General features: G+C 31.8%; 1 protein-coding gene across 17 annotated transcripts in view; it reads right to left on the reverse strand.

Annotated features, from left to right (window-relative positions):
* Nucleotides 1-20,432, reverse strand: part of LOC105209051 (uncharacterized) — a 153,218-nt gene that overhangs the window by 19,238 nt on the left and 113,548 nt on the right. For 7 of the 17 annotated variants that reach the window (XM_054228840.1, XM_054228841.1, XM_054228844.1 and 4 more), the window contains 7 exons: nt 18,807-18,881; nt 18,395-18,459; nt 18,069-18,289; nt 14,250-14,332; nt 11,783-11,920; nt 9,517-9,669; nt 7,377-7,529 (listed from right to left, as the gene is read on the reverse strand). In XM_054228840.1, the coding sequence (XP_054084815.1) occupies nt 7,377-7,529; nt 9,517-9,669; nt 11,783-11,920; nt 14,250-14,332; nt 18,069-18,289; nt 18,395-18,459; nt 18,807-18,881 (888 nt within the window). The remainder of the gene's footprint in view (nt 1-7,376; nt 7,530-9,516; nt 9,670-11,782; nt 11,921-14,249; nt 14,333-18,068; nt 18,290-18,394; nt 18,460-18,806; nt 18,882-20,432) is intronic. The other 10 variants (XM_054228849.1, XM_054228851.1, XM_054228846.1 and 7 more) reach the window with 5 other exon arrangements.

Below are 20,432 nucleotides of genomic sequence, written 5' to 3' on the forward strand. Positions count from 1 at the left end.
TGGAACATCTGTTCCATTGTCGTCGATTGGACGATAGTGATTGATAAAGCAAAATATGCATTGTAACGAGAGATTTAGGCCAATGGACTACATGTAAGAAATGGTGAATTATGGAACTGTCCGAAGCAATGACTTCACGTTTTCATTTAATTTCTGTCAATTATTTGATTAACATTCAACATTCGGTTTTTTGCTAAATACGGGAGATCCCCAGAGTCCTAAAAACTTCCCAAATGGCGCGGAGCATTATACAAAATAGAAATTTATACTCAGTAGTATTGTCTCTCTAGAGTCAGGTAAAAAAATATTTATTAAGTTAAATTTCTGGTGTAGTCTCATATCAGTTTATTCTCAACATATTTTGATATGGAACTCGCCAGTATACCATTTATTCTGCATATATTGAATACCTATAAAGTAGCCTTGACGTTCTTCTCAAAATCAGAGAATGCTTGCTTTTACATTCAAGAATTCACATGCACTCAGAAATCTGTACGTAAATTTTCGCATTCTCTCTACAAACATCAAACATCCTTTAAGCTAGCTTCAGTTATGCATTTATATGATTTATATGCTTATTTAAAGGGGATGTGTACGAAAGTACAACAATAATGTATAGTATATTTCACAACTGGATTTGTATATTTGTACAATTTTATGTTAACATTCAGACTTATCTCTCTAGAATGAGCATTAAATTCCCCTCAGCAACAAAATACATACGAGTACGTATCTGAAATTCACATAAATATTTACTTAGCTTGTACGTAATCAGTTAAATAAACCTTGTAAATGTCAATATGAAAGAGCGTGCAACATTTATTCCATGGTTTCTTGCTTTTACTAAGCATATTGCCGGTTCATTGCCGTTTATTTTGATTGTATCTGTGTTATCCTATATCATATGATATCACATGTGCACAGAAAAGTTAAGTGCTCTCATGTTATTTTTCATAGTTATCAATAAACATGCAACAATATGTTGCAAGTTTTACTCATCGATATGTTTATTGACAGCGGAAACCGCAGCTCTGTTGCGTGGCTAGTAGTAAGTTCCGGCCGCAAATGGTTTGCTTTTCTGCAGAAGCCACAAAGATAACTGTTTTTTATATTTCGGTTGTCCAGTGATAACTTTCGTGTCATATTTGACCGCAACTGTTAAAGAAATACGAAATATGAAATAGTTGAAACGTCGACAACCAAGGGTTGAAAGCATAGTTGAGTTGTTGAAGAAGCCTTGAGATTTTAAATCCCATTTTTCTAAACTAAGGGGTCTAAAAATAATGAGAATAGACCTGTGGAAACTGCAGAATGATTTTGTAGATTTGTCCGTTGATATTTCTGGGAAATTAATTTTGTTTTAGAATTTTCAAGAAAAATAGTTGGATCATCGACATCTAAGGGTTGAAAACATAGTTGAGTTGTTGCCTTGCATTTTTTCTATACTAAGGGCTCTAAAAAAGAGAAACAACTTGTGGAGACTACATAATGATTTTGTTGATATTGTCCGTCGATATTTCTGTGGAATAAATTTAGTTTTAGCCTTCCTTTTAGAATGTATATTATCATTCAAAGTGGTGTACTTTAGTTGACTAATACTCCTATGGCAATCTATCTACGAAATGTCACGAAATTGAAAATTACGGAAATTGATTTTTTTTACGTAATTTTTAGATCAAATTGGAGTATTTTTCTGTATTGTAAAACAAATTATTGGTAGTGGTACGGGACTCCCATTCACCGCTTGCTGTTTCCTTTCCCAACCATAAAGCGCTGCTAGTCAGAGTAATATGCAACATGTTTTATAGCTTCCGTGCGAAAGCACTGGCTTCTAACTATATGAATGCGTATAGTTGTTGTTGGACAAAATCTCAAATTCCCAGTACAGACACAATTTATTTCCGTAATAAATGGACCATAATACATAAAGGGAAGAAGGAAAAGGCAGCGCAAATGATAAAGCATTTACTTAGTTGTTTAGAGCTTTCACTTAAGCACATCGAAAGCTAAGTAAAAGCTTTCAGCTACAGTAAATAGCCTCTAGAGTCATTTAAGTGTATAAGTAGATTTACTTTAAGCTCAGAACTAAATTTATAAATATTAAACGCATACCTTTGCTGGCCACGAGTGGCAAGTTGAAAGCACTACAATGCTATGCAAGTTGCCACAGCGAAGGTGTCAGTATGAGTAGCAAACATAATAAGCTTTGTTTGCGATTTTTTCATTCTTTTGAAAAACACAAAGCTTGAAATTGTTTGTGCTTTATGTGTTGCTTGGCAATTTAACTTAATTTCAGCTTGATTGCGGCAGCTAGTGTTGGGCGACGTATTGTGGTAATTATGCTGCTCGTGCAGCTGTTCTGCTACTTTTCTGGCACTGCATGCAGTGGCGTATACATTCTAATGCAAACACAGTAGCTAACTTCTAGCTCATTTGCGAGTGCTTAATTGTTCTAAAAGTACGCGAGAGCACTTACACATGGTTGTGTGGATGTAGGAAGTTGCCAATTGCAGTGAGAATTAAGTGTTGTGCACTCAAAACACGTACGTACCTTTTTCATTGTGGGTTCAAGGATTTTGGCGGGTAACTAAAGTGAAAAGAAATAAAAGAATATTCTTGAAACAATTTTACAAAACTTCTGCGATTTACTGGCTTAAGGTAGCTTTATAAGATGCTGAGAACAGAATTTTTTCAAGTAAGGGAGTCCTATCCTGCAATTATTGCTACGGTTTTTTTCGTCCGATTCCACACGATTTTAGCAACAAATCACGTCAAATGCATTAAAATTTGTCCACTGCCAGTCAAATACGTATATCAGCTCTCTATAACAAATCACATGAATAACAAATTTTGGAGAAAAGATTCTACAATCTCATGATTTGAAGTAATATGATATGTGATTGTGTGATATATTATATCAGGTCTATAAAATCGAAGGATAAAATATAATACTTTCTAGTTTATATTATATACCTACACATCACATGATATTATAATTTGACATCATATGACTCCCATCACATAATGTCATACCATATGACCTCTATCCCATCATGTCATGTTATATAACTCTCCTTCCATCATGTCATGAAGCCCGATGATATGTGATTGTGTGATATATTCTATCAGGTCTATCAAATCGGAGGACAAAATATTTCTACTACACATCACATGTGACGCCCATCACATCATTTCAAATGACTCTCATCCCATCATATCATATAACTCTCATCACATCACGCCATGCCACATGACCACCATCACATCAAGTCATATTATATAACTCCCATCTGATCATGCCATTTTATATAAATCCCATCACATCATATCCTATGATATTATATCATATTAATTCATATAAAAACACAATATATCGGATGTATTTTTATTATACCTGTCACCTATTTCTTCATATCAGATTACATAAATTCAAAATCATCACTTTCAATACATTTCAATACATCACTTATTGTACTTCAAATCAAATCACATAATTTGATATCACAAACGTCACATCAATACATTTCATATCATAACATAATATCACATCTACACTTTATCGCAGTCTAGTATATATATGTATGATCATATTGTTCATAACTGTATACTAGAATGATATCACATCATCGCCACTATTGACAAATATTTTTCAAATTCATGGGCTCGTATAACAATTTACATCACATCAATATCTTTCACATTACAACATCATATCACATTAACTCCTTATCATATTCTAGTATTGGTATATTCCTCTACTATAATGATGTCACATGAAAATTTATCGCTTCTCATCATGTCCAAATACAACACATCGCATTTAGGGACACACATTTTTCAAGTTTTTTTAAGTCAAACTTTCTCAACTTTTATATCATCACACCCATATCATCTCTTCATACCAAATCATATTTAACCACATCACATCATATGGTGGTTATGGGTGTTTTTGCTATTATTTTAAACAACTTTAGAGTAGAGTTTGTTCATATTCGAATTTATTATGCAACTTTTTATTTTACTAATCATTAAATTAACGTTTGAAAGTTATCACAGGGAAGTCACAATCTTGTTAAATATATTTTGGTAACTTCAATATGCACAAATATAAAATTTTCAGCAAAATGTCTGCATTTCCACTCTCCAGTCATTTCCGAATTCCACATAAAATTACAATTTCGCTTTGTTTACGTCAAAGTGACAACTTTTGGCAGCCTGTCGCGTCTAATGACGGCGCGCTAGTTAGCGACTTAGCGACGAAATTTATTTATGCTTGCAGTAAGCCAGCAAGAACTGTTACTGGCAGCTCACAAAGCACCCCAGCGTTGCATTTTCCTGAGCACAAATGCATTTTTAATGCTTTTACTGCGTGTAGATAAGGTTTAACGTTTACTTTGCGCGTTAGCTTGCAGCTTGATTGCAGTTTGCTTCAACTCTGCTTTAACGCACTTTTGGCAACGTGTCACGTGGCTTGACAGTTTCTACGAGCGAGTGTGTGAGTCTCTCTGCGTATGTGTGTGTTTGCAGGTGTTGCTGAAATTACTTCGACTTTTGTTTTTGTGTGGAAAACAAACGAGCAAACTTCGAATATGGCAAAGTGATAAAATATTCTGCCATTTTATTAGAAAATGCTACTGCACCTTGCTTGCGAATTGCAACGTGCCAGCACTAAGTCTCTTACACTTGCCGTACGCACGTGCAATTTCGTCGACACTCTTACGGTATATTGAGTTTTAATGCTGCTCAAAGAGCGTATATTCTGATGAAAGTTGTTGTGGTAAACACTCTGACACATTTTTTTATTGACCTGACGTGAGTAATGACAGACATAAATATGTTTGTACAAAAAAGTTGAAGTTTTAATTATATTGTTACTGATGTGGTGTTTGTGGTGGCAAATTACAATTTTTTTATGCAATTTTTTGCAGAATTTTTTGTGGTTTTAAATTTTATAAAATTGGCAGAAAATCATATAATTTTTTTTTAATATATACATACGCACTAAACTAGTTTTTATGCTGAAATATTAAATATCGAAAGTTTAAAAATGAAATTGAGTGTGTATTTGCATGTGTATGTGTGGTTTATTTCATAATAGCAGTAAATGCATAATATTATATTAAAAGCTTGAAAAAATCGCATGCATATTATGTGATTATGCTCATATATACTGTTATTGCGTTGAAATTTTGTTGGAAGTAAAAAATATGGTAATAAAGGAAACTGGGAATTTAACCAATTTTTATATTACGGGTTGTGGATTTTTCTTTACTAACTAAACAACTACTTACTCCAGTGTATACTCAACATTTTAGCACAAAATACATACCTTTTGAATTAAAGTAACTAGTTACATACTTATAAAATAGTTAAATATGAGCTACAGTACTAATATATACATTCTCAATCAAGCTACTCTAAGTTATTTCAAAATACTACATCTTCTGATTGGAAGCATATCAGTTGCTAAATTGACTGCCATTTCATTATATATATAGTAATAAAGTCACTAAAAAATATATATATTTTTTCAAAAGCTCTAAAAATGTTTAACTTGTTCATTTCTCCTTTGTATGCAAGAATTGCCTGAGCTCTATTAGAAAATTAATACTTATTAAGGCCACTCAATATCCACAAATACTTACAGCGAACTCTCTTAACTAATATTCTTAGAAATAAATGGCTTAAAGCTCAAAGCTCTTTTGAAAAAGCTCCACATTCTCAAGTTTTTTTTGGAAAAGCTCAAAACTTTTTAGGAAAAGCCGAATGAGGTTACGAATATCTACTTTACAACTTAAAGCCAAGTTTTAGAAGAGCTCAAAGCTGTTTAAGAAAATCCCAATGAGCTTTGGAACAGCAATTTTCCAATTAACTTTTCGAAAATGTCAAAGATCTTTAGTAAAAGCTTAATGCCTTTTGTAATACCAATTTTACAACTTAAAGCCAAGTTATGGAAATGCTTAAAGCTCTTTAGGAAAATTACAACGAACTTTATAATATCTACTCTCCAACTTACTTTTCAAAAATCTCAAAAAACTTTAGGAAAATCCTAAAAAGCTTTGGAATATCCACTTTACAACTTAAAGCCAAGTTTTGGATCTCAATGCTCTTTAGGAAAATCAGAATTAACTTAACCACTCTCCAACTTACTTTTTGAAAAGCTCAAAGTTTAAGAAAATACTGATGAGCTTTGGAATACCCATTTTACAACTAACATTTCGAAAATGTCAAAGATCTTTAGAAAAAGCATAATGCGTTTTGTAATACCAATTTTACAACTTAAAGCCAAATTATGGAAATGCTTAAAGCTCTTTAGGAAAATTACAACGAACTTTATAATATCTACTCTCCAACTTACTTTTCAAAAATCTCAAAAAACTTTAGGAAAATCCTAAAAAGCTTTGGAATATCCACTTTACAACTTAAAGACAAGTTTTGGAAAATCTCAATGCTCTTTAGGAAAATCAGAATGAAAGAATATCCACTCTCCAACATGCTTTTTGAAAAGCTCAAAACTCTTTAGGAAAAAAAGCTTTGGAATATCGATTTTACAACTTAAAGCCAAGTTTTGGAGAATCTCAAAGCTCTTTAGGAAAATCAGAATTAACTTTGGAATATCCACTCTCCAACTTATTTTTTGAAAAGCTCAAAACTCTTTAAGAAAATAGTAATGAGCTTTGGAATAGCCATTTTACAACTTACAGCCCAAAGATGTTTACAAAAATCATACTGAGGTTTGGAATATACGCATTTTAATTTAATACCAATTTTTATAAAAGCTCAAAGCTCTTAGAGGAAGCATAATGAGGTTTGGAATATCCAATTTATAGCTTAAAGCCAATTTGTTAAAAAGCTAAAAGCTCTTTAGGAAAAGCATGATGAACTTTTCAAATAACTTTTCGAAAAGCTCAAAGGTTTGTAGTAAAAACATATATGTACTTTATTTATATATATATACATATATATTCATATATGTGTAGCGAAAGCTCTTCACTTAGCAATTTTTTTTTTAATTAACGTTAAGAAACAAAAAGGAGTGATGTGGTATGTTCAGAAAGCTCTCTGTCAGTTACTAATTTTTCTGGAGAATTTTTCAAGATTTTTTTTATGATGACGCTTACCAATTTACAGCTAAATATTTTTTTATCTTTTTTTAATATTAAATATAATTTTTGAGACTATATTATCCTATATATTCTGTATTCTATTCTGTATTCTATATACTATACTCTTCAGCACGCAACCTTGTACAACTAACTTACACTACCCTCTACTATGACCGCTAATTTCCTACTTACACTTTTTAAAATACACATCCTTATTTCTTATTTAATGTACGAGTATGTCTAACTAAACGTATTTGGATTTTTACATACCGATCATAACTCTGGCTGGCACAGCATTCCATTCCAGCCAAAATGTGATAAATGATGATGTCACCAATATAATGCCGGGTATAAAAACAGTGGTGAAATAATAAGCACGATCCCTGGTAAAAGTCAACTCGACTTCTAGGCAACTGTAATTACCTTTAGGGGAAAAATAAATACACAATACAACATAGTAGACAATTGGCCAACTTGGCTTTAGGCAAAATTATTTAATATTTTACTATATTTTAAACTATTCAGTTAGGTATGTAGCTTGCATTCGGTTTTCACATAACTATAGTTATTTGATTTTCACTAAAACTATTAGTTATTTATATAACAGTGGTAATAGACGTAGAACATTTAGAACAAACTATTCACGTACTTAGTTTATATTAGAGTATATTGTATGAGACGACGACAGACGAGACAAGAAACTTAAATAATTGTACGAGCACATTAAGTATGTTACAGACAAGTAGAAGTCGATAGTGAAAGTTATGCAATAGACGCGTACAAGTAGTGAAAGCTTTATTTGAGCTTTGAACTTAAGGGCGCTTTCATTGGTGAAAGCTCGTTTTAGTTTGCCAACATTTAACGGTTTGTGGCAATATAATATAATAATATAATGTGTCAATTTACTTTATGAGAGCTTTCATTGGTGAAAGCTCTTTTCATATTATCGAAATTTGACTGCTTGTCACAGAAATAATGTGACAACTTACATAATTTACACAAATCTAATTTCTAAACCGGCGAACGCTTTTGTTTATTTTGATTTTAAAATACATATGTATTTCATATTACTTCATTTATCACCAACTAAATGTAATGCTTGGGACTAAATCCCTAAATAACTTAATACTAATCTTTATACTAGTGACTCTCTCAATACCTGTTCTGTAATGCAAATGTCTTAAGAAGCTTTTACCTGCATACTTATTCACCTAAGCTTACGTGAAAGCTTCTTTTACCTTACATACTTATTATCTAATCCTTCTTGAAAGCTTCGTTGGGCATTCGGGATACCGGTATATAATAAAAAATGTCTGGGTATATGGGATTTGCAATTTTTTAAAGAAATATTTGGTGTTTTCTACTCTAAGTATAATTTTTGGCATGCAGTAAAAGGCTTTCGCGGTTTTCTGTGTGAATATGAGTATGCTCAATTTATTGGCAATGAACTAAAGAAATTTTCAATTTAACTATTGTAATAAATATTTTTACGAGAATGCAAAAAAGAAAAGACTGCTGGAAAAATATGTTTTCAATAAAAAATGTTGCATAAAGGCTAGAAATAAGTATTTTTCTCTCCACAATAGCACGAGCTTATGTGAATAATATAATGCTAGCAAGCAAATTAAATATCTGATGCAACATTTACTGCAAATTACTGGAGAAATTAATAAAAAAAATGTGTGGCAATATATTGCAATAAATTTTATATAAATATTTTGAGGCTATGTAGATAAAAAAGGCATTTCGGGGAAATTATGGTATGGGGACGCGCGCTAGAATGCAGATATGGCTGATGGGCGCTTACAAAGGATTTCATTGATTGTGTTTGGGAGTCGATGGGGAATTTTTTATAATTTTTTTTTTCAATTAAATTGGCATTCAGCTGTTGCTAAATGAATTGCGCAACTATAAATTTAAGTAAGTTACGTTTCATCAAATATTACAATAATTACGAAATTACTATAATGAAAATTTAACGAATTGAAAAATAAAATACGCAAACTACAATATAATGTAATCAAATGATTATTCGAAATGTACTGGCATTAGCATTTACCATGGCTGAATTGTACTGTGGTGAATTTGAGGGTGGTGAGCATGTATATTATAGCAAATAACCAGTATGAGCATTCAAAATTATAGCAAAATTGAATTTTGAATATGTAAAAGAGTTAGCTGGCATACTACATACAAACAAAAATTTTGTTGCTAATTTGTTTATAAACGTAAACAAGTATTTTTGTAGTTGCATATTTAATAAATAATATTAATTTATTTATTTGAAAGTTTTTTTTATGAACTGTTTGAGAATTATGGGAATTATAGGTTTTTTGTTTTTGTAAATTGTGATAGGTTGTTGGCAACTTTGTTTTTTTATTTTTATATTTTTAAATTTTATTATTTTTACCTATCATCGATCTAGCCGGAACTGCATTCCATTCTAGCCAGAATGTTATAAATGATGACGTCACCAGTATAATGCCAGGTATAAAAACGGTGGTGAAATAGAATGCACGATCTCTGGTAAATATTAAATCGACCCTAAGACAGCTGTAGTTCCCTACGTTGTTGGTTGATTGTTTAGTTGATTGATTGGTTGGTTGGCATTCATATATAGTGGTTTGATTATTAATATAGTGTTTTTGCTTGTTAAATAGAGTTTATATTATAGTTTTTTGTTGCTAACTAATTGGCAATACTCTCTTTGTTTTACTATATTTTTTCAAGCAAAATGTCTACTAACTTCGAGTTATGCAGGCATTTTCAACTAGCAATATGGTAGAGTATATTTATATAAGAGTATAAGCGTTCATTTTGGTTTACTAAATATTTAATATTTTTAAATCGGACATCACATACATTTAACAAATAGTAAATATAAAACTTAGGAGCACAGGGTGACTCAGCAATTATAAAATTTTTAATTTATCAGACCATATATTATAAATTAAAAGTAAATAATAATCTAAATACGGCGATAATATTTATATTACTAAAAAAACGTTCAAAAATTAATTAAAAGGTATGTCAAATTTCAATTTAAATATTTTTTAATTTATAAAAAAAATAAATACCTAATAAACCCTACGAGCCCAAAATATTGCCGTTTAGTAAGTTCTAAACCAAAAAAATTTAAAAATTTGTGACATGGCAGATGGTTTGGTATCGCATTGAACATTTATCCCTGCAGGAAAAGCTACAGAAATTCCTAAAATTCATTAATAAAAGCCCCGCGTTTACTTTGACAGCTTGTTTGACAGTAATCTCTGTAGAAAATATAAAAAAAATTCTAAGCCAAAAATGCTTTGCTGAAGCTTTAAACACACGTGTTTACGTTGACAGTCATCCCTGTAGGAAAATATTTGGAAAAACGTGTTTGCTTTGACAGCTGGTTTGACAGGTTGTTTGACAACTAATCCTGAAGGAAAATATAGGGAAATTTGTAGCCTAAAATTCACTGTGAGGTCATCAAACACGTGTTTGACAACTTCTTTGACAGCTATACCTGTAGAAAAATGTAAAGGAATTCTTGGCCTAAAGTTCACTGATTAACCATCAAGTATTGCGAAAGCATTTAACACGTGTTTGCTTTGACAGCTATCCCTGTAGGAAAATATATAGAAAAACTGTTTATTTTGACAGCTGGTTTAACAGGTTGTTTGACAACTATTCTGTAGAAAAATATAAGGAAATTTTTAGCCTGAAATTCATTGTGAAACCATCAAACACACGTGTTAACTTTGACAGTTGGTTGACAGCTAGGAAAATGTAAGGAAAATCTAAGACAAAAATTCATTGATAAAGCATCAAACACATTTAATTTTACAGATGGTTTGACAGCTATCCCTGTAGGAAATTAAATAGAAACTTAAATGTTTACTTTGACTTCTTTGCCAGTCCTAAGTGAAATTGTAATTGTAAATGAAATGAAATTCTAAGCCAAAAATGCATTGATAAAGCATCAAACACACGTGTTTACTTTGACAGCTGATTTGATACCTTATATGACAGCTATCCCTGTAGGGGAAATATATATTTAAAAACATCTTACAGTGAAAAGTTTTTGAAGTACATTAAGGGGTATGACAAATGATTAGAAAATTAATTATTGACGATATATTTGTATTTATTATAATAGAACGAAAGAATTAACTTTATTTTTGTAAAAAAAAAAATTAGAAAATAGTGTAAATGTTGAGCTATTAGCATAAGTCATGAGATTAGTGATAGAAGGCAAATTCTTGGCCGATAAATCGATAAACTTATGTGGCTGAGTCTCATTCTTTTAAATTTCATATTTTCAGTTATGGAGCCTTTTTTTAAAGCTTGCATCAAAATTATGAATTAAAGACAATCACATTCCCTCTAATAAATAAAATAAAACACTGCACTAACTTTTAATAATAATTAAATTAAATATTAGTACTAAATAAAAATAAAATTAAATAACATATAATACATAAAAAACCGACACACAAACCAATAATATCAATATTTATACATATTTAAGACAGTTAACAAAAGACAAACAATAAAGACACCACTATACAAGAAATAATTTTCACTTCCGAATATATTTTCTAGCAACTACTTATCCGTTTAACAAAAATAAATATACATTTTTATTAATTATAATAAATATTTTTGTTAATAATCAGTCTCGACTCACTCACCTCGCCAACTATTTTGATCGCAGGGTGTTGTTTGATTTTTTATTAAATACGCATTTAATGTGGTTAGTGAAGGACTCTTACGCAGCGTGTCCTCGTCATTCTTCCAAACATACTTAATTTGCGCCTCCTCATAGGAAACTGTGGAGGAGAAAGGTGTTGGTGATATTATTTAATATAAAATTAAAATATTTCTGGTGATAAAAATTTCGTGGTAAGGTGGATTATATTATATAGTTAACAGAGATTATGTTTGTATATCTTCTCCCAAGACTTCAATGAACATTGGAAGCAGTCAGCTGAAAAATAAAATTGAGACAAATTCCCGTGTTATGTGAGTGTTCTAAGGCTCAACCCTCATCGGTTTAGTTAAGACGTAATTATTTGTCTGATAAGGCAACATCCCATAGCTTCATATGTGACAAACCACACCGAACAAGACGAGACAAAAACGCATGTTCGCTTGATTTGGGTTAAAGCAAAATACGTTTTTGTGTCCTATTAGTCAAAGGCGTTTTTGACTAATCCGTTGTGGGTTGAGCCTTAGTGGTGGTAAACTTATTCTTTCAAGACCTAGTCAGATATATGAGTTATTGGAGCTGTAGTTTTTCAGTGGTTTACAATAAGTTAGGCATTTAATGAAAGGGTAGTTTATCTGGGAAAGTTAAGTTGTGCGATAGGTTTCGGAGTTATCACAAGAAATAGAGTTCCAAAGAAAAAAACCCGATGATTTGGATAAAAATAAATACAGTTTAACTTGCCTAACTCGAAACCCCATAATCCGTAGAAAAACTTCGAGTTAAAGAAACTTCCAAAATACAAAAGGTAATTTGTATGAAGTTTGACTTCTATTGCCAATTCAAGAGTTCGAGTTATGGAGAACTTCGAGTTATTGAAGTTCCAGTTATGGAAGTTCAACTGTATTTCTAATTATGTCGGCTGCAAAAGAAGCACAAAGTATTAATCTATTTAATGTCCGATCCGTTTACTAGAAATACATCCCCAGCCAGCTGGCCATATCACTCAACATATCCTATCGACGACATATAAAATTTTGTTTTAATGAAATTTGAGGTGTTCTTCATGAAGAAGTCCACACTTTACAAAATTTCTGGGAATTACTGGATGTTTCCTGAGGTCTCTGGAATATCATATACAGAGAGAGAGAGAGATCTGATTGATCCTCAAAGTTCCGAAATAATATCTAATAGATGTTTTCAAAATTGTCCTATGCTTTCTTGAACTATCAGGAATATATACTCAGATTCGACTGCAATATATTGAAAACTCTCCCGACAAGTTCTTGCATGTTCCATTATATTGACTTGTCTAATACCCCGTCTCTTATCTCCTTTGAAAACCAAAAAAAGTTCTATGAATCGTGTTGAAGACTCTTATAAGACTCTTAAAGACAAATTTCAAATATTGATTGGATTAGTATACTTCTAGGATTATGAGACCTGGACCACAACATGAAAAACTTGTCATCACAATGACATAAACCCAGTTCTCCTATAATTGCAACAAAAGTACAAATCTTTATTCTTTATAGTAATTAAAACCACCATCAATGTCTCTCAGCTTAACATTAACACGAAATAAAACAACAAAAATAATATGATGGACAATACAGAAATTACGAACGCAATTCATTAATGAGCGCCTTCACAACGGCAAAAGACAGCTGAATGGCAACGGCGAAACAATGGATGCAGCACCGTTAAATAAGAGTAAGAAAAGGCGAAAGGAGGCGAACGAACAATTGTCAGACTTACTGCTTGGCATTATTATACGTGTCGGTCGTTTTGCTTATAGGCTCAGAAAAAGCAACAATAAAGCGACAGACAAAAATATATTTTCGCAAACAAAAGCAACGCGCTTGTTGCCGCACCACCGCTCATCTATAATAGTTATTAAGCTGCTATATTACTGCAGACAATAAGAGTTGGTTTGTATGCTGGAAGGGGGTGTGATGGTGTAGTCAGTGACGTGACGTGGCGCTGTCGGTTGCGTATAAATGAGAAAATGAATTGTGTTGCCATTCCCAGTTCACCTTTTAAAGGCGGCTTTCAATTGATCCAGCAGCACATTGCTTACGCTTATTTTTCATTTTTCTCATTTGTTTTTGCTGTTGTTGTTATTTTTCACTTTTTCTCTTTTTGCTTGCTACACAAAAGCTGGCAATTTACTATTTATTGCTGCGCTAATTTTAATTAATAACAAACAATACAGCGCTTCTACCTGAACGCACCAACCAATGCATTAAAAAATAATATGGAAATATTTGAGTGTATTTGTGTGTGTGTGCGTTTGTTGGTAGTAGTGTGGTAAATATGAAAAATTGTTTTGACGAGAGCGTAAATATTTTTATTGCTTTTCATTTTTATTTTATTTCGTTGCGCTTGTTTGCCAGTTTATTATTCAGTATTTAGTTTATTTGAATATATTCTATCGTATTTTATTTACTTACTGCTTTCCATTGAGAAGGAGCACTTCGGATCATCGAACGGGAATATATGTAGGCTACCTTGGCAGGATAAGATTAAGTGGCGTCTGTAGAAATTTATAAAGTAATGAATGTTAATTTAAAAATTGCTTTAAATTTAAATTGCTTTAATATATATATAAATATATAATATAAATTGCTTTAAATAAAAGCTTAACTCAAATTAAGTTAAATTGAAATTTTTACAATCTAATAATAGATTTTGTCCAAAAAGTTCGTACAAATATCCAGATATGTATAGCTTATTTAACTTATATTATTTTTGATATATTGCATTTGAATAGGGGAAATTACTTTTTTATCATTGAACTACTGTGCATCTCAACCCGACTTATGCTATTCTAGTTTGTCGATGCAGCATAATATCATGATTTTATATATTGAAATAAATTTTTTATTATTTTTTATTTTTTTATTGCTTAATATATGCCGCACATATTATTATCTAGTTAGTTTATCATTATTTTCCAATAGAGAGTTTTCATGTAAAAATGTTACTCATACGACATGGTGTTTTTCATATACTAGTATGTCTATACAGAAAACTTCTTATTGAGCTGTTCTCTGGCTGAAACATTCAGTTGATTCAGAGAAAAAAAAAACTATTATGAAGCATTAGCAATTGTTTTATTTTATTAATACACGGTGCTTCAATAGGGTTGTTTTTTTTTGTAGAATTGGAACAGAAGAAGTTGGACGTAAGGTTTATTCTCTTTTGTTTTGAACGAAATATTGTCAGTAGTATAGTTTTATTCTAGTCTAACTTAGACCTATTATTTAAAAAATATTGCACAATAATTGAGCTCAGTATTTTGCATAGAGTTTCGTTGATAACATTGAGGCATCGAGACACTTTCTCCTTCATTGTCCAGCTTTTGCGAGATTGCGGCGAAAATATCTTGGCAGGACAAACTTCAAAGAACCAGCTAAAGTGTCTCGACTACAAATTAGCTACCTACACAAATACGTGAAAGGCTCAAAGCGCTTTGTCGTTACTTGAGTGTCTTGGGTATACATTTTGAGGAGTTTGCGGCATCACAAAGTACTGTATTTAGCTGTCCAAGTGAGATCTCTTGTGGCACAGGAGATCAGCCACTCTAACCTAATCTTCATTGATGTATTATCCTTTAGGAATATTTAATATAATTTTCTGGAGATTAGCTTTGGAGGTTATATATATATATATATTTGGCGTAGGAACCGCTTTAAGCGATTATAGCCGAATCCACCAGAGCGCGCCACTCATTCCTCCTTTTTGCTTTTTGGCGCCAACTGGAAACACCAAGTGAAGCCAGGTCACTTTGCACTTGGTCTTTCCACCGGAGTGGAGGTCGTCCTCTTCCGCGGCTTCCTCCAGCGGGTACTGCATCGAATACTTTCAGAGCTGGAGTGTTTTCTTCCATCCGTACAACATGACCTAGCCAGCGTAGCCGCTGTCTTTTTATTCGCTGAACTATGTCAATGTCGTCGTATAAATCGTACAGCTCATCGTTCCATCGTCTGCGGTATTCGCCGTTGCCAATGTTTAGAGGACCATAAATCTTGCGCAAAACCTTTCTCTCGAAAACCCCAAGAGTCGTCTCATCGGATGTTGTCATCGTCCACGCTTCAGCGCCATACATCAGGACGGGAATAATGAGCGACTTATAGAGTTTGATTTTGGTTCGTCGAGAGAGGACTTTACTTTTCAATTGCCTACTCAGTCCAAAGTAGCACCTGTTATCAAGAGTGATTCTGCGTTGGATTTCAAGAGGTTAAGGCCTTCAAAAAATGATAATTTCCTAAAGTATCCCTATACAGACTTTATTGCACAAAGAACCAAAGCAGTTCTGTGCAGTTTTTATGACTTTGTTGGATTTTTGGAGTGAAGCTTTAGTGAAGTCCAGGGGAGTAATTTCAATTTGAAACCAAAATTAAAGGTGTGAACTCGTAATTCTTAGTCTTAGGTATATAAGTTGGTATCCATATACTAAATCTTCTTATACATATAAGAGTATCCTCATAGGGATATAGCACAAAACATATTTGTTCCACCTTTCCTCGATAATTCTGAATATGTTTCAAAAATGTAAAGTTAATGCTTAAACGTCAGCATATCTATATGTATATATTTATATACCAAATGTAAAAAAATATAAAGAATTTTTTGCAATTCGAACTAAAACGCTAATTTTGAATTAATTTATATTATTTTATTATTTTAATTTAAATTAATTAACACTTAGTTCCGAGAATTAAAAAAATTACTTTACACTCTACCCTCTAATGCGATTATGCCTATCTGTTGGCAACGGCTCCCGCTTTTGCCTATTTATTCCTTCTTTCTTTTTAGGGGGTTAGATGGAATTAAAAATTTGGAAAAGAAATGTAATGACTTATTTCATAGCGCAATATGTTTAAAATATTATCCAAAAATATCAAATCAATCCGAGTAATATTAGAAGAAATATACCCTATGGAAGTTCCACCCTTCAGACCACGTCAGTATAAATGTAAAACTTTAAATGCATTTATCTCAAAACACAATTTTTCAGGTCAGTGGACACGATATCTCAAAAAGTTTGTACACATCTTTGGAATAACATTATTGTACGAAGGATTTTTTTATATTTTTATTATAGCAGTTTTTTTTGTTGAATCAATATATGCCCAAATTTTGACCAAAAAAGTGAGTTTTTTGGTTGAAACTTTGTCGAAAATTCAAATTTCAATATTTTGTTTTTTCTTTGTTCATTAACTAGATTTATCTATATACTATCGAAATATTTTAGGTTTATGGTTTTAAGATGAACAAATCATGAGTTATGGTGTCCACCATAATACCTTTTTTTTGGACATTGGGAGATAAGGTGCCAATGGCTGAGTTTTGGGAATTTTTAATTGAAAATTTCACAAAACACTGTTTAAACATGTATCTTTGATACGCAGAATTGTTTAAAAGAAATATATTTTTGTATATTAAAAAATAATTGTAAATATGCCTTTGTATTAAGCCTCTGAAACTCACCAAACTTCTTAAGTCAAGCTGAGGTTTTAATTTTTATCTCATGTTATTTTTTTTCAATCACGAACCCTTCATTTATAAACATTTGCGACTTATAAACAAATGCTCTCTTTGTGCTTTACTACAAGTATTTCTCTACTAAAAGGAAAGCAAAGAAAAAAAGTTTTCCTGCTTAAAGCTTCAAATGTGCGTGTCGCTCACTAAGCACACAAATAACCACGAATATTAAATCAAACTTGCAACAGCAGGTTGCACGACAAACGTAGCATAGCGCTACGTCCTAGCGGACAGCTGTAACTAATGTCAACATTTGCATTTCTATATATACCTAGATATATATATGTATGTATGTAAACGCTGAGAAATTATTTATTCAAAATTTTTTGATGCGTGACTAAAAAAATGTCGCAGAGCTGCAAACAATAGCCGCACCAATGCTGCGCGCGTGGCGCATGCACTCGGTCAGTGCGCATACTAATGAAATAGCACTCGCGACAAGGTATTATTTTCATATTTTATATAACTTTTTTTCATTTTTATTTTTATTTTCTTCTACATTTCTTTTTGTTTGCTAAGCCAAACTTGTAGCCGTAGAAGAAATTTGCATTTTTCCAACATTTCATTGTTGACGCCATAGAGGCGCCATTTATTGTAGACGTTTCACTGTAGCAATTTTGCTTTCCTTATTATTGAAAGTGTGGAATTTAATGCGCTGGTTTGCTGCTTTAAGTTTAATAGCAAGCGTAAATACATACTATTTTTAACGCCCAAATACACACCTCATTGCGTACGTAATGGTCCCGTTACGGTAGATTCTTAAAGCGAAATGCATTGGTATAATGGGATCCTTAAAGTCGCCGTGCATAATGAAATAGGTGTCCGGTGTCCAGATGCTGTCGTGATGATGCAATGCATTCAAAAAGTCATAATGCGATTTGTTGCCATATTGTAGACGCGGATCGTTCCACTGTTGATTCAGTAAGAATTCAACTTCGTATTTCTAATGGAGGCAAATAAGGTGATTTATAGTGGGTTTATTAGTGTTATTTGACTTTAGTTAGAATTATTTAGAAAAAATATTTAAAATTTCATTAGAAAAACTCACCAAACTACTCTCATCTGGCGAGGCCAAGCTGAGCAGCAACACATTCACATTCACCGTCAAAGTACCTGCGTTGAAATTATTGATATAAGCAAGGGATATTATTAATTAATAATGAAAAAATTAAATTTTTTTATTTGATGTAGAAAATAAAATATTTTGAAACGAATTTTGCATTTCGAATGAAAAGAAAATACTTAAATATTAAACACAATTACAGAAAATCATATAAGCCAACGTAGCATAGCCTCTAAGTATTAAAATCATATAAAAGTCAGTAGAAATCGCCAATCTACAAACATAAGATATTCAACCTAAGTGCTTTCTATGACAACAACTCAAGAGTAAAGTGCTTGGTATAGTAGTAAAAGTGCTTTGTCGAAAACTTTTTTGTAATGGAATTCATAGAACAAACCGCGATTATGTGGCCTCCTTGAGTTGCTGACTTTAGCCATATCCGGTGAAGATAAACCACAGCAAAAATCTTCATCTGTAAAATTTAAATTCATTTAAAAATTGTCTGAAAATGGTTTTGAAAGAAATTTAAGTGCTTTAAATTTAATCTGAGGGATTATCTACGGAAGTAAAGGTATTTCATATAATTTTTCTTTAAGTTTATGGAAAGAAAAAAATGTGTCTAGTATCTATATCAGTTAAAATTTCTAGATATTGTTTATAAGTAGCTGTGATCATTAAAAATAAATTTTTCTATAAATTGATGGTCAAATTCAAATGTAGGGGTCCAGATATAGCATTACTATCTATAAAATGTATGGAAACTTCTGAAGTAGTCATTTCATTAGTTTCGACGCTAATATATTTTATTGTTTTAAGAGTACACTGTTCCAGAAATTCATATTTTGATTTTAATATACATATGTGGTGTGTTCAAAAAATAACAGTAATTTTCGAAAATTTATTGTTTCGTCTACAATAATGCTGATTCCTTAAAATTAGTCTCCATTCGATGTTATTAACTTATGTGAGCGCTTCTTCCAATCGGTCGAAACACTTCTCAAACTCGATTTTTGGTATAGCTTTTAGCTCTTTTAACGGCTCTTTAAGGTACTCTTTATTTTTGGATGAAAATCTTCACAAAGAGCGAATATGGAGGGCATCGTCACAGTATTTATTTTTGATCAAGAATTGACGAATAAGTACCGAAATGAGAGCTTTTAACAAACGAAATTCTCCAAGCTCATAAAAATACGTTTAACCTAGAAGGTGGTTACTTCAATAAATCTACTTTTTCCGCTTTTTTCTCTTCTTAGTTTAAGAAGTATAGACTTATACCATTATAGCCTTTTCACACAGCCAAATTAATTGATCAATTAAAATTTGGGAAATTGGGAAACCAGTTGTTGCCCTTCACACTGCCGATTCCGCTGTTATACATTTTTGTTTTTTCTTTTCATGAGAAGTTGGTAAGTTACAGCAGCTGATTGATATTGTTTAGCAGCGACATCTACGCCGTGCAGCGTGACAAAGAACGTATATATAATTACAAATACGGCATTTTTCGCAGAGTTGCATATCATTTTCAAGTCGATAAAAATTCGATTAAAAATTAATGTGGAAAAGTGAGATTTTTATTTTGTATGGCAAATCGATCTTAATTAGCGTTTTAATCGAACAGAGACCGGTTAATTGATCAATTCACTCCTGTGTGAAAAACCTATTAAGTGGGTAATCTGGTCCAGACGCATGAATTTAAGTCATTTTTTAAACTAAGATAAAAAAAATTAAAAACATTTTACTATCCATTTTTTTATATGTTTTTTATTGACATTTTAATAATATAAAAAAAAAATTGCAAGAAAAAAAAAACACAAAATTCGTCGAGATAAAGGCCGGTGGAGTGGGGGTTTCAAAAAACTCGGTGCGAGATCTAAAATACAAAAAACAAAATGATTCTTCATTAGTAACGATGTCGATATCAGGTTGACCATTTTCAAAAAAAAAAAAATGGCGTCGACTTGAAAAGAAAAAAAATTTTACTCGATTTTTTCGACCTTTTCGAATTTTTTTAAAATACTTCAAA

The sequence above is a fragment of the Zeugodacus cucurbitae genome, chromosome 4, assembly GCF_028554725.1.
Source record: "Zeugodacus cucurbitae isolate PBARC_wt_2022May chromosome 4, idZeuCucr1.2, whole genome shotgun sequence".
NCBI lineage: Eukaryota > Metazoa > Arthropoda > Insecta > Diptera > Tephritidae > Zeugodacus > Zeugodacus cucurbitae.